The 13,558-nt window shown below is 32.8% G+C and overlaps 1 protein-coding gene across 2 annotated transcripts; it reads right to left on the bottom strand.

Moving 5' to 3' along the window:
- Positions 1-2,412: 2,412 nt before the first annotated feature.
- LOC119831531 (protein lin-28 homolog) lies at positions 2,413-12,939 on the bottom strand. Of its 2 annotated transcripts, none has more exons than XM_038354936.1 (5): positions 12,556-12,939; positions 7,508-7,638; positions 4,750-4,922; positions 3,789-3,909; positions 2,413-3,283 (listed from the first exon to the last, which is right to left on the bottom strand). In XM_038354936.1, exons 1-5 carry the CDS (start codon positions 12,593-12,595, stop codon positions 3,206-3,208), a joined length of 543 nt encoding a protein of 180 aa, XP_038210864.1. In that variant the 5' UTR covers positions 12,596-12,939; the 3' UTR covers positions 2,413-3,205. The 2 variants fall into 2 exon arrangements, with proteins under 2 accessions (XP_038210864.1, XP_038210865.1); XM_038354937.1 differs by having other exon boundaries at positions 3,795-3,909; positions 12,556-12,938.
- Between the last annotated feature and the right edge of the window lie 619 nt (positions 12,940-13,558).

Below are 13,558 nucleotides of genomic sequence, written 5' to 3'. Positions count from 1 at the left end.
GGGGACGAGGTGTTCCGAACTGCTGCATCCTCGGAGCGCCCATCCTTGGGCGGTTGGGCCAGCGCAGCTGAAAAACGTGCCATCGTCGATCGCCCCCGCGTTTCTCTAAAAGAGTAATGACGTCCTACACGAGTTGAATTACTTGCTGCACTCTAAACGAGACTGTCTTCCACTAACTCATTTCACTTTAAGTAGCGTTCGGTAGTTTCATGATAATAGGAAAAAATATTGTAATTTATACTTATATTTTCATATGGAAATATTAAATATTGAATGATATAATACAAGTAGGTATTTTCAGAAAAAGTCAGATCAAGGTCATTTGTGTTTGGGTCAACGTGATAGATGTTACTGGATATGAAAATTAATTTAAATATTTGGGTACTGAGCGGTAGTTGTGATCATTTCAATAAAACATCAATACTATATTTAAAATTTTATTTTTCTTTGAAAAATAAAAAAAGAACAAAAATTAAACTCTAAACATATGAAATACTAATAATCTTTACACATTTGGCAAAGATACGTTGAAAATAATAATAATTCTAGACTTTGTATATGTTTACGATATTAACTTATTAATAGACTCTCTTACTTTAATAAATTGTGAGGTAGATGATTTCAATAGTCTTCAAAAACTTATAGATAAATAACTACACTTCTAACCTAAAATAGACACTTAAAACCCGTATATGTAATACCTAATTTTATTTATCAGTTTAAATGTAATACTACAGCTTACTTCTATAAAATTGTATTTGTTTTTATATTCAGAACACTTTTGAAGTTAAAAACAATCAGTTTAATGCAACTCAACACGCCACCAGCATTACACTTCATAGACAAATTTTAATATTCACGATACTTGATGCTTCGTTTAGACAATGTAAGTACAATTTATCATTCTTAACAGTTGATTGGTCATTTCACAAAACACGATATAATTTTAATTTTAAATTGCAAACAAGCTAATTATTAATTCAAAAAACAATTAAATTTAAAGCTGAACCGCACATGTATAAACTGACGTGTATTTTACAATACCATTAAATTTAACAGATCTGTAGTGGAAGAACTTATCATGGGTAATTGTAAATGTGACACGAATGTGTTAATTGCATCATCAATTAGACAAAAAGTTTTTGATAACGTGATAAAGGACTTCCTTTGAATTTAAACTCGTGTGCACCCGGCGTGTAACTGCGTAACTATGATAGATAATTGCTTACGGGAATAAACAGTGAAATTTTATTGAGCTAGGAAGCTAATAAGTATACATATAGTATGCTTCGATAAAAATCCATAACTTTTTTCAATAGAGTTGGGATATCAACGCACTAGCTTTTCAGAAAATTAAGTGTATTAACATTAAAACTTACTTTTTTAGGAAAACAAAAACACGAGAGGGGTGTCACATTACTGTATGCAGTTATTCGGAACGTCCTTGTCTATGGGAAAATAATCTTAATGACTAGTTTGTAGATAGCTTGAAATACTTCGGTGGAAAGAACATCAATCAAAATTTCTTCAGTCGAAGGCAACCGGGAACGAGAAATACAAGAACCTACTTATAAAAATTACGTTCAGTGGACGTGATTTACATGTGGAAATGTCATTTTACGATTTCAAAGATAACATTTGTATGCTAATTAACAATTTGCACATTCTGTGGTGTAAAATTAAAAGGTATGAGTAAGTTTTCGTTTAATTTTTTTCGTATTCTTGCTAGACCTCAACTGCATAGACTTCATAGACATATTTATACACAAAAAAAAACTAAGCGGCATCATAATTGTCAGAACTAGTCTAAATTTAATAGGCCCACACTGAAGCATAAGTTTAAAATCGCTTCACCCTGTCGAATGTTCTGAGATAACCTCCAAAAAACAGTCGAAATGAGAACCTCTTCTTTTTTCAAGACGTTTGAAAATTTGGATGTTTTCGATGTTTCTTACCTAATAATTTGCATCGAGCTCTGAGTGATTTGTACAAAATTTGAGCAAACTAAATATTTCACATACTAAATCACCAAATTTTACATTACGGCAGGTTATTATGTAACAGGAAAAACATGAACAGCTGTAAAACAAGAATTTCGGAGACGAGCGAAAATAAACCAAAAATATTTATATTATTTAAGTAAGTTGATTTTCAATTCCAGTCAACATTTCAATAATAACCTCAATACCTTTAATTAAAATTGTGTTGCGGACTGCACATGATTAGATATATCCATAGTTATATTAGTAAATACGTGATAATAGAACTAAAAAATGGTGTAGAAATGGATATTAAAGAAAAATATGAACATGCATTTTCCTCTTGTATATCTAAATATAAATTATTATATTAAAATGTAAATCGCTCATTCCATTGAATTGTTTTCCGAATACATGATTCCATTGGTATTTTCGTTTGTTCCTTTTATTTTGTTTGTTTCTGCTATGTAACGTGTGATAAACTAAAACTTTTTAGTGTCCATTTTTCTTTTTGCATCGCCCAACGGAACTCTTATATTGTTATCAGAGGTATTTACAGCACTTCAGTTAAAATAACATTTGAACATTCGGTGGTATTATAATTATCCTTACTTCAAAATTAAATAATACCTTATAACTTAAATTATAAATCCTAAATGACATAAAATTGGGCGTAATATAACAATAACATATATATAAAATAGTCATATCATAGAGACACACAACTTTGGGTATAATTATTTTGTAAAAAAAAAATTAGAGTATAAAACACTCGAACACATAAAATTTGTACTACGTTACGTTTTTAAACTTAAGTCATAAAAGTCTATAAGTAAAATATTTTTGTACTTTGTGTATTTGTTCTCATCAGTCTTGTACTTAAATACAAAATAATATTTTACTTGTCTTTATTAAATGAGGTAGTTGGATTTCATACTTAGGTTACATGACACTAAAACTTATAGAAATATTTCAACGTGATTATAGAAATTCCGCTCATCTCTCTTTCGGTGTGAGTGTGAAGATTTTCATAACCGACTTCTTTGGCTACGTTTTTTAGAATTTTGATGAATAAAGTAAATGCATACCGAAACATAAAGATTAATCGAATAAAATTTCCATGATACGTATACGTATCGTCATACAAACAGAAAACAACGTTAAAATTCTACTTAATATCTAACTAAATTTTGTTCGAAGCCGGTTATACAGCGTCTGTTGCGATGCTATTGCGGACTCTCCTCTTGGCTTCCTTGAGAGCTGCTGGAGTGTTTCGACTGCGAATCATCTTTCTTTTTCTCCACCTAGGAAGGAAAATGTTTCGTTTCTGAATTATTTTAAGCTTTAACTAAACAGTTCAAATTATCATCATCATAGGCATATACAAATACCACTACAGCTATACAGGCTTTCTATGAGGGTTCGGGCCATAATCCACCACACTGGATAAGTTCGAGTTGGCAAGTAATATGTCTTCGAATTTTTAATTTATGTACAAAACGGCTCTGCTCGCGATGCAAATTTCATAAATTGCTATGTGAAAATCTATTTATTTCTTAAACGTTGATCTAGTCTCGAGCCTTCGAATTTATAATGAAATATATTTGAAATAAAAAATAAAAGACATCTTAATGAAATTGTGGATTTTGAAAATAAATTGTTGTTTAGGCTAGCTCATCAATTCTTTATCTGCTTTGGTTTTAGTACCGTTCATGTTTCACATGTATGTGCTAATATCAAATCCATATTTGCATAATTTCAGACAGCCTTAGTTAATTTGTCTTCGATATGACTAGTAATAAACAAGACCTTTACAGGGCAATCTGCGATAAGATGATCCTCGCTCTTGCAGTTATGACATCTCTTTGGTTGTGGTCCTATGCTGCATTTGGCTGCAATGTGATTGGCGAATTCCCCGCAGTTGTAACACCTGGAACAACCCCAAAATTACACCATTTTGAGAACTTGTCAGTTTAATCAGGCATCCCTGATTAGGTAAACAAAAGATGTACGTGAATATATATCTATATCAGTATCAGTATCAGTAGTCATAGTAGACATAACCGTGATATGTATTTTGAAAAAGTGATTTAATATTTCAGTTTATGTCCAGAGTAGCCGCTGACCTTGGCTTTTCTTGCCTATGTTACTCATGAGTAGCTTTCTGTTTTCATTAAAATTTTCACCATTGAATAAATACATTTTTAGAATACCCCCTACAAACAGTCAAAGTTTAACCTTTGAATAGCTAAACTTTTTATTCTGTATAATACAAGTAAAGATTAGAATATTATACATAAAATTAAATTCTTAAAATTAATAACTCAATTAAGATTTATTAATTATTTTAAATTGTATGGTTGATATATAATAGGCTGGTTTTAGTATGGTTTATATTGTTGCAATATTAACTACCAGCTGCGCCTGTCTACGTACTAAATTTTTTGTTGTATTTGTTTCTGCTGCGTTAACAGCACAATAAAGTGTTTAAAATAAAATAAATAAATTCCATTGCAATCGGTTCTGTACTTTTTGCGTGAAAGAGTAACAAATACATACACATCCTTACAAACTTTAGAGAATGTGGCACTACACACATTATTTTCATTGCAAAACCTATTCACTATATCGAGAGAGATGACAAAATGAAGGGACAGACAGAATATACAGGTTTTAAACTTATTGTTTTTGAGGTGATGTGAGTTTAAAATTTGACCACAAAACAATTTATAATAAAAAATAATAAAGTCAATATAAATATGAACCATACCGTATCTTTCTAAAGCGTTTTTTAGAAAGTGGGCGTCGGTGTGAGCCCTGGCAGTCCACAGATGAAGGCCCGGAAACACGTGTCGCTTCTAGCCCTTTGTCTGATTCTTTGCATTCGAATTCAACCAATTCATCATCCCCAAGTGACCGAAAGCCTGGCATTTGTATCACACTCTGGAAGAATATTATGTTATAAAGATATCACTGTACTATAGAACACGTGGTTAATAACCTTAGCTGTTAACTATCTTAAAATGTGTATATAAATTTATATCTATATATCAACATCATCGAGCAAGTGTACGACTCTTTAAACTCTTTTAACCAATCTCACGTTCGGGTACGAGAGAAGAAACTGGTTACACAAAGGAAATTAACGCGAATTCTTAGAGATAAACTGGCTGTGCTATAAGTATCCATTTGCCTTATCATGGTCTAAACGTACCCATTTCAATTATTCTCATTCAAATCGATCTAATTGAAATCCTGAGACTCAAGATGCAGATTTGTTATCCAACACATTGGTAACAGTTCTCCGAGTCAATTCATACACCATGCTGCACGTGTTTATCTTATAGTAAAGTGAAAATAGGGTGTGATTTCACACAGACACACGGACTAGATGTGAGAACGTTTTATATTAAAATTGACAATACATGTGATAAGATCTAAACTTCAGAAATGTTGTTTCTAATTTTTACTTATCTAGCTTCGATGTGTGCTTTTTAACAAACCATTAATATTATCGTAAGAAACTATTTTTAATGGATTTGTTTTTAGTCTTTCAATCCACATATTTAAGGTGAAATCAATAATAATCAAATCATTTATGAATGAAGTCAATCCATACATTATCGAGTTTTTCTTGTACTCCAAATAACCTTATCGTCACCCTGTGCCCGATAGAAAAATGAAGTAACATTTCATGCCAATAAAATGAACCTTATTGATACTCAATTACATGCTTTTGGCTTGTTATTACAAAATTCTAACGCTAACGTGCTTGCAGTCGACCGAAGTACAACTTTAGTGGCGTAAATGTATATAAAAAAAACATCCGGACTTGATAAGCCGAACAAACAAATAAGCTCACTATCAGGTCAACCGCTAGATACGCTGTGTTTTGTCAACGGGCTTCTTACTCTTACGATTTCTTTTAAAATAAATCAACTACAGAATAGATACAAGGTTCGTGGTATGATGCAATCTCATAGTTCTATGAAGTACTACACGTAAATTGAAATAAATATTAAATCAGCATGTGTCAAACATTGTAAGATAAAATATGGCATATGGTTTTCTATAGTCTTAATATTTCTTGCTGAACTTGTAGTAACAAAAGTAGCTAAACCCAAGCCTTCGTTGAAACGTTGATCTTGTTTTTAAAAAAGCTCGAATGTCTTAAGCTTTTTCCCTATTGGATTTTATTTTTACAATTATTGTAGATATTTAAAATTTTGAAGCCAAATGGGTGAAATATGTTTACTATTATTAATTAATCAGCAAAGGTATTAGGCAACTATAAAAAGAAGAATTTGTCCCAAACTTTTTGTTGTTATATTTTCTATCATAAAAACAACATTGGTTTGGCCGGGAACTCTATTTTTACAATTTCAAATATAATAACTATAATCCAACGATGAGAGAAAATCATTAAGGAAAATTCATTAGAATCCAATCAGCCGTTCTTGAGTTAAACCTAAGTGTAACAAAATTTATTATACTTTTATTTATTAGTTTTTGGTTATAGTGTTATATATTTCCATTAATTATTTTACGTTTAGTTCGAAAATTACATAATAAAAACAGAATTTGCTATTTTATCTAGATCTAGAATATTCTCACTCCATCTATCATCATAGCGTCATAATTTTTGAGTGAATTCCCAAGTATGTGCTTGTTAAGTTGTGATTGCACAGTATAGAAGTGAAAAAGAGATGCAAAATAATTGGAGTAGATGATACACGTTTACATTTAGCCAATTTTATTTTGAAGGGTTCACAATGTGGCATTTAAAAGCATGTGTTGTTATTTTTATTTAAGTCAGAATTAGTTACTAAACGGCTAAGCTCAGTGAAAACTTACAACCAACACATACTCCTTCTCAAATCAACAGCTGTTGTTATTTAATTTCTTCATGTGATATACATCTACTCTCATATTTGAACATACACGCTGGTTACTAGGAATACGGATCAATAATGTGGAGGATTCGAGATTCTTTATGTGTTAGTCGAGCACGCTTCGGCACGAATTGGGACAGCTCGCTCCGGGGAAGTACCATACCCCCAGAGAAGACAGGCGTGAAATAGCATTCTGCTGTGTTTCGTTCGGTGAGTGGGGGAGCCGGATGCCCTTATATTCTTTTTCTTACCATTCCCAGTCCTTTCCTTTATTCCTCTCCCCAATCCTTTCTTAATCCCTTCCCAATTTAAAGTCGGCAATCTATTTTCAGAGGCGTAAGAATGGACCTTATGCCTCTCCAAATGTTCATGGGCGGTGGTAGCGCTTACCATCAGGCGTCCCACCAGCTCTATTGCCGACTGTGACATAAAAAAAAAAAAATCACCTGTTCCATGTATATAGACCAGTATCCGTCCTCTGGAACGAGAAAGCCCTAGACGTTTCACCACTGTGAATCATTTGCACCGGCCGCAAGTATACAGTAGAGTTATTTTATTATGAGCACTGATGTTAAACAACAGTCAGCACATGCGCTTGTACATGAATCGTGATACTAGGAACGTATAATCAATCACCTGGTGCACGAACACATCCTGTCCACCATCCTCCGGGGTGATGAAGCCCCATCCCTTCGCCACGTTGAACCACTTGCATCGGCCGCGCCGCGTCACGCCCGTCACACCGCCGCCGCTCGCGCTACCCGCACCTGTAAAAAACACACCTTTTGTCAGCAAGCAAAAAATCTTTTGTATCACCTTTCAAAAATAAAGAACGGTCTTTGTATTAAAATCTACGCAATTTGTATCCAGGTAAAATAGAATAAGGGCTCAATTCTATATCGCCAGACCATATTTAACGCGTTAAATAGAACATTTATAAACTCTCAGCGGTACTTCTTTAAATAAATAAATTTATGCGCGGTGGTATTATAAATATAATACTGTTATCCATATAACATTCCTAAAGAATTTCAAAACTGCTGTACATTATGAATAAATTAATTTGTTCTGTCTTATATAAATAATTAATCAGATATGAACTTTCTTATTCGACAAAACAGGGTGATAAAATCAATATTGTCGTAAAGATAAATGGAGAATGCTATCAAAAATTCAATCCGTCTATCAAATATTTAACTCCAAATAATACGATGTATGTTATATTTTTAATTGTTATTTTCGTGGCTCTGACTATTCACCAAATGTATATCAAGAGCGTTCTCAGTAACTATTTAAAATGAATATTAAAACGTAATTGATTTTTTGTTAGATTGCATTAAGTGGATTGTCCCCTCTTTCTAAATGCATACACACTAAGACATTTTACCGTTTGGAAATCTATTAGCAATAAATAAGGGCCCACGATCGTTTACAGGACTACGAAAGGGTATTACTATTCCCCTTATCGGACTTCTTCACAAAAAATAACGTGGGAAACGAATGAAAGAATGAACTCTTCTTTTTATGTGTAGATATCACCAAAGCTAGCTGGTAAGGTTAAAGACCTCATTTCAAGGGACTCAATAATACCAATACCCACTTTTAATTAAGCGTCGGGGTAACACACAACATGTCGTACCTTTGTATTCAAATAGTTTTAAACGTATTATTCATATTTCTTAGTATTGATGACTATGCTTCCGTGTATTTTGACTCAATTATTTTAATGGCAAATATCCGGGCTAAAAACGAAAATTCGTCTTTAGCTATAATTTTATTGATGACTAATTATAGTTTATTAATATGACTAATGGATGGTGTTTATTTTAAAGTAATAGTTGGTTAATTGTTTGTTCGGTCGGTCGAGAGTAGAGTGGCATCTAAGTGAGATGCCACTCTATGCATTTCAGAGTTCAGAGAAGCAGCCGGCGCGCCGGCGGTAGGTAAAAGCGACGGCACACGTGGCAACGACGGGGACTAAAGAATGTACGGTATTTAGGTTGCGTTTCTGGTACCTCTTCATTCATTGCCGTAGCCCGTCACATTGCACCGTGCGTTGCGTTCCGACACCATGCCGTACAATGCCGATGCCGGCGATCTTTACAACCAATATTTACATTTAACGTATTTGTCCATATTTTACGTCAACGTTTATTAGAATGTGGATATGTAACGACGTTTTATTTAACTGTATTATTTGATATTCTGTTTGTTACAGATACATTTTTATTTAAATAACCAAATATAATGTCTTTACAAAATATACTTTCATAAAACATAGTATGTTTTAAGTTGATAAATTGCTTATTCATTAATTATTATAGATACCCATAAAGAGAAGAAATTACAAAGCATGAAAATTACGTTAGCAGCAATTTAGTTTAAAACGAATAGGGCGTGTTTAATTTGAACAACACACAAATTTCATTCACATACATTAACATCTTAAGTGAAGTTACTCACAAACATTTTCTCCTACTATCGTGTTGACCTATGTACTTAAAGGAGTAATATTTGTACAAAACATTCCAAAATAAAGATAACTGGTCTTGTCATAAGGCGGTTGTACACAGCCTTTGTACAGAAAGAAAATACCACAACAGTGTATTTTAAATGTTACTAAACGAGTAAGGAATGTGAGCTTTACGAAAATTAACATATACGTTTTAATGCAAAAAGACTTATCGATTCAAACATTTTCTAACATCTTTATTTTAACAAGGTTGGGTGCCTCAGTAACAAGAAAAACAGAAGCTTACATCTATGTCATCTGAGACATGAATAGCAGTCAATAGGGATTAAAGTATAAATATTCAAAGATTGTTCTGTATCATGTAGTACCTTCCAAAAGAATGTGTGTGTAAGGCAAGTGCATTCTGGTAGCAGACGCACCCGCGTCGTGTATGGGCTGTGTTTACTCAGCGTGGTGCGAGGTGACGCGCTCGCGCCGCACATGTAGGGTTGTATTTGCGTATTTTTAAATATTCTCTGTTTTATACACATCGATACTGAGATTGTTTGTGATACAAAATTTAAATAAAATAAAAAAAAATTAAGTTTCAGTTGTCAAAGCATAGAAAAACAAATCAAAGCAAGACTGCAGGCATATGCCGATAAAAGTATAAAAGTGGCATCGTTAATTTAAACAAGGTTACATGTCATTAATTGTATGATTTCATCATCATACGCAACGTCTACTTTGTTTACGTTTTGCTATAGTTACTTTTTAATGGTTTTTCTTGTCTTCTATGTTGTAATGAATATATAAAGGTAATTTTTATACTACCAGAATAGGATTAATTGTAAATTAAATAAATTGTGATAAATAGTATCATATGTCGCAATAACTGTTATAAAATACTCTACATTAAACACTCCACATACTATATTGATGATATAAAGATGATATGCATACGATTAGTTTCGTTTGTGAATTTATAACGCTGTAACAGCCCTACTTCTACTAAGCTTTCCTATAAATTTACACAAAAGTTGTGAAAGTATAATAACATGAAAAATACTAAAATCGCGTCCCCAAATACATTTGATCAAATAACAAATACGAGGAAGTCGTGACGTTTCCAATTTATGACTTGTTCCTAGCGATTACCTAAACTATTTTAAAAGCAGAGTTAATTTAAGCTCGACTTATTTTAAAATCAGGAAGGGAAACACTATGCGTGCTTCAAGTATTTCTACCACGCCAGTAACTTGTGTTGCCTTCTATGTGTACGTGAGTTAGCTGTTGAAATACTGATTTGTGAGCAAAAGTTTTATTTCAGCTGTTGTTTTAAGAAAATCATCTCTTTTATTATTAATTAATACGGTAGGGAAAAGTTTAGCAAAGACTTTTATTTATAGATAATAACAGATAAATCCTTTATAAACATTACTTGAATGTGGACTTTCTGAATAGACAACAAAATATTAAAGATTTTGCTTAATTTCCTTATTGGTGAAAAAATAATTTACTATCACGTCTGCCGTTGCTAATGGGTTACACCTAGGTAATAAATACAAAATAGTCCATTTGTAATTAAATCTGCTAAAGTTGTCATTTGATTTCCTTCTGTACAATGCTGAGATCTAACTTTACCAGTCACATATTTTCACTAAAACCGAGGCAAGGAGAGGCCGATATGATAGTTATTTGATAAAGCCCAGCTAACCACCTTGCCCGTACATTGTATTAAGAATATTATAAGAATCAATCTGAAAAAAATTGTCTGACGCATTAACTGTGTATACTGCGCATATATTTTTATTTCATCTGATATGTATCAAAACTAATGCGCACAATTTAATCTGTCTAAGAAACGTGTTTTTGGCAAAAATGATTATTCAGTATTTAAGTGATACGTACTTTAAAATGTTGTGTCATTCACTAGTTCTGTTATCAATCGCAGGTATGGAATTCAAACATGAATCATCGTCAAGTGGCGCGTACTCTTCGGGATCTTTTGCTTGGAGTGAAAGAGATAGTTAAATGTGCCACCATTCAGATTTAATTGACTGGTTACGAACTCGGACCCTGCCGCGGCCGTAGGGACGTAACGTTACTTAACATCGACTTTCTAAAAATTCCAAATGTGTAGTTCTTAGGTTACTCTGCATGAATAACAATTCTTTTTTGGAATACCCTGCATTTGTTTAATCTGAATGACTTACGCCTCACGACCAAAGTATTACAACCACTCAATAGTTAATTTAAATTCAATGTATACTCAGTCACGATGCAATAGGGGATATCCATACCTTGACTTGTAAACAATAAAATTGTAAGCGATAACCGAGTAGAATGTCGATACAACTCTCCTAACCAAAACATTGGTATGTCAACGACAAAAACACGTAGTAGAGTAGTGGTGGGGATCAAAGATTATAGTCCTTCGAAAATGCAGTCGACCTATAACGCACACACGTTCCTTTAACTCACACAAAGCTAGAGACCGCTGAATTCCTTAATAATATAAGCCCTGCTGCAAAGAAATACAGTTCATTGGTTTCGAAGTAATGCGTTCGATGTATTCACACGGCGCGACCGCGATGCTAGTAACTTAGAACAGAAACGTAGAGCGCTGCGTTGAACACAGTAAACAATTATTTGCTTATTTTTATTCCCTTAACCAATTTGTTAATAAATGCGAAAATATTAAGCATACCATACAGTTAAACATGGTGTTAATAAGAAACTCAACTTGAGTAAATTTAGATTTATATAGTAAAATTTGTTAAGCATATGAATTATTTATATAATTGAATTACTATTAATGTGCATATTGTTTGTATAAAAAATAAACTGAATAGCTTAACAAGTTCATATTAAAAAGCATTTAATTCATTAAAAACATGCACCCTTTGTAATGGAATATTTATAATTAGATATACGATGTTGTTGATTAACGTTATACTGGGTAATGGTACGCATATGTGCGACATCAATGAACGAGACATTAACCTCAATTCAAATATTATCAATGTAGTAAACAATTTCTAATGTTGACTTTCTGTGCTGTTATTTAAAAACAGATATTTTGAATGACTTGTCAGACATAAGATTGGTTTTGAAGAATGTCATAGCATAAATCAGAATTTTATAATATACATGTATATATATGTAAACAAAAAAAAACTTACCCCCATTAAAAAAAGAAAACAAAATAAGATAATAATATAAAACTTACTCGAAGACGGAACTGCATTTCCGCTAGTGCTTCCGCTCATGTTAACAAAAATATAACAACATGCACCATAAATATCACCTTCGATTACAATCCATCCTCTTTATTTCGTAAAATCACTATTAACATCAAGTTCATTCAACGTTCTCGGTAAATTAAAAACAAGTTATCAACTATCAAAATTTGTGGAGTGCATGGGAGCGGACGCGCGTGCGCGCGGAGCGGCAATCGGCGTGTAGGCCGACAAGTCGACTCGACTGCAACGAAAATAGTGGTGTCGACACTCGGCGCGCACTGATGCGGTCTGTCCCTTCCCGGATATAGCCAAGCAAGTAGTTTTTAAAATAGAGAAGTTAACGGAACGTGTACGCTGCCCGAAAGCGCCGGCTGCTTTACCCCAATCCAAAATGTGTCACTTGTGACTTGTAGGCGAGGCGCAGTGTGGAGAACATTCCTAGCAGTCGCAAGATACGGAATACCACACTACAACAACACGCCTCCCGCCGTACTCCTCCATTCACGCAATAACAATCTCTACTAAATATGCAACTGTTCAATGAAAATAAGAATCAAATCCACTACCTGGTGTAATAATATTATATGCTTCAATATCAACAAATTATCAATTAATCAACTTATTTTCAAATATTCTATATGATGGCTATGAAATCCTAACCAGACAAAATGTACAAGATATATAAAAATAAAATAGTAAGAAAAGGTTTACAACCTTTAAGTAAATTAGATTTCGATTTAGTAGAAATTATTAATTTTAACGTTACTTTATTATTATTAAAAATAAACATTTTCAATATTTTAAAATATTATCAGTAATAGCGATTTATTAAAAAACTATGATTCTTTTTCGTATCGACGCACACGCAGCTTACGCCTTTTTGGATAACCAAAACAAACGCATAAGCTTTTGTTTATAAACTTATGTTTTTTGGCAATAAATAAGGAAGTGAAAATAAATGTTACAAAACTTCAAATTAAAGGGTTACAT

The sequence above is a fragment of the Zerene cesonia genome, chromosome 13 (assembly GCF_012273895.1).
Source record: "Zerene cesonia ecotype Mississippi chromosome 13, Zerene_cesonia_1.1, whole genome shotgun sequence".
Classification (NCBI taxonomy): domain Eukaryota; kingdom Metazoa; phylum Arthropoda; class Insecta; order Lepidoptera; family Pieridae; genus Zerene; species Zerene cesonia.
Note: the sequence above shows the minus strand (reverse complement) of the source record. Positions and strands in the feature narration are given on the sequence as shown.

Excerpts from the sequence above, each read along its gene's own strand:
- LOC119831531 (XM_038354936.1), bottom strand. The coding sequence starts at position 12,595 with ATGAGCGGAAGCACTAGCGGAAATGCAGTTCCGTCTTCGA. Across the intron at positions 7,639-12,555 it reads AAATGCAGTTCCGTCTTCGA|GTGCGGGTAGCGCGAGCGGC; the intron begins GTAAGTTTTATA and ends TGTTTTTTACAG. Across the intron at positions 4,923-7,507 it reads AGGATGTGTTCGTGCACCAG|AGTGTGATACAAATGCCAGG; the intron begins GTGATTGATTAT and ends ATATTCTTCCAG.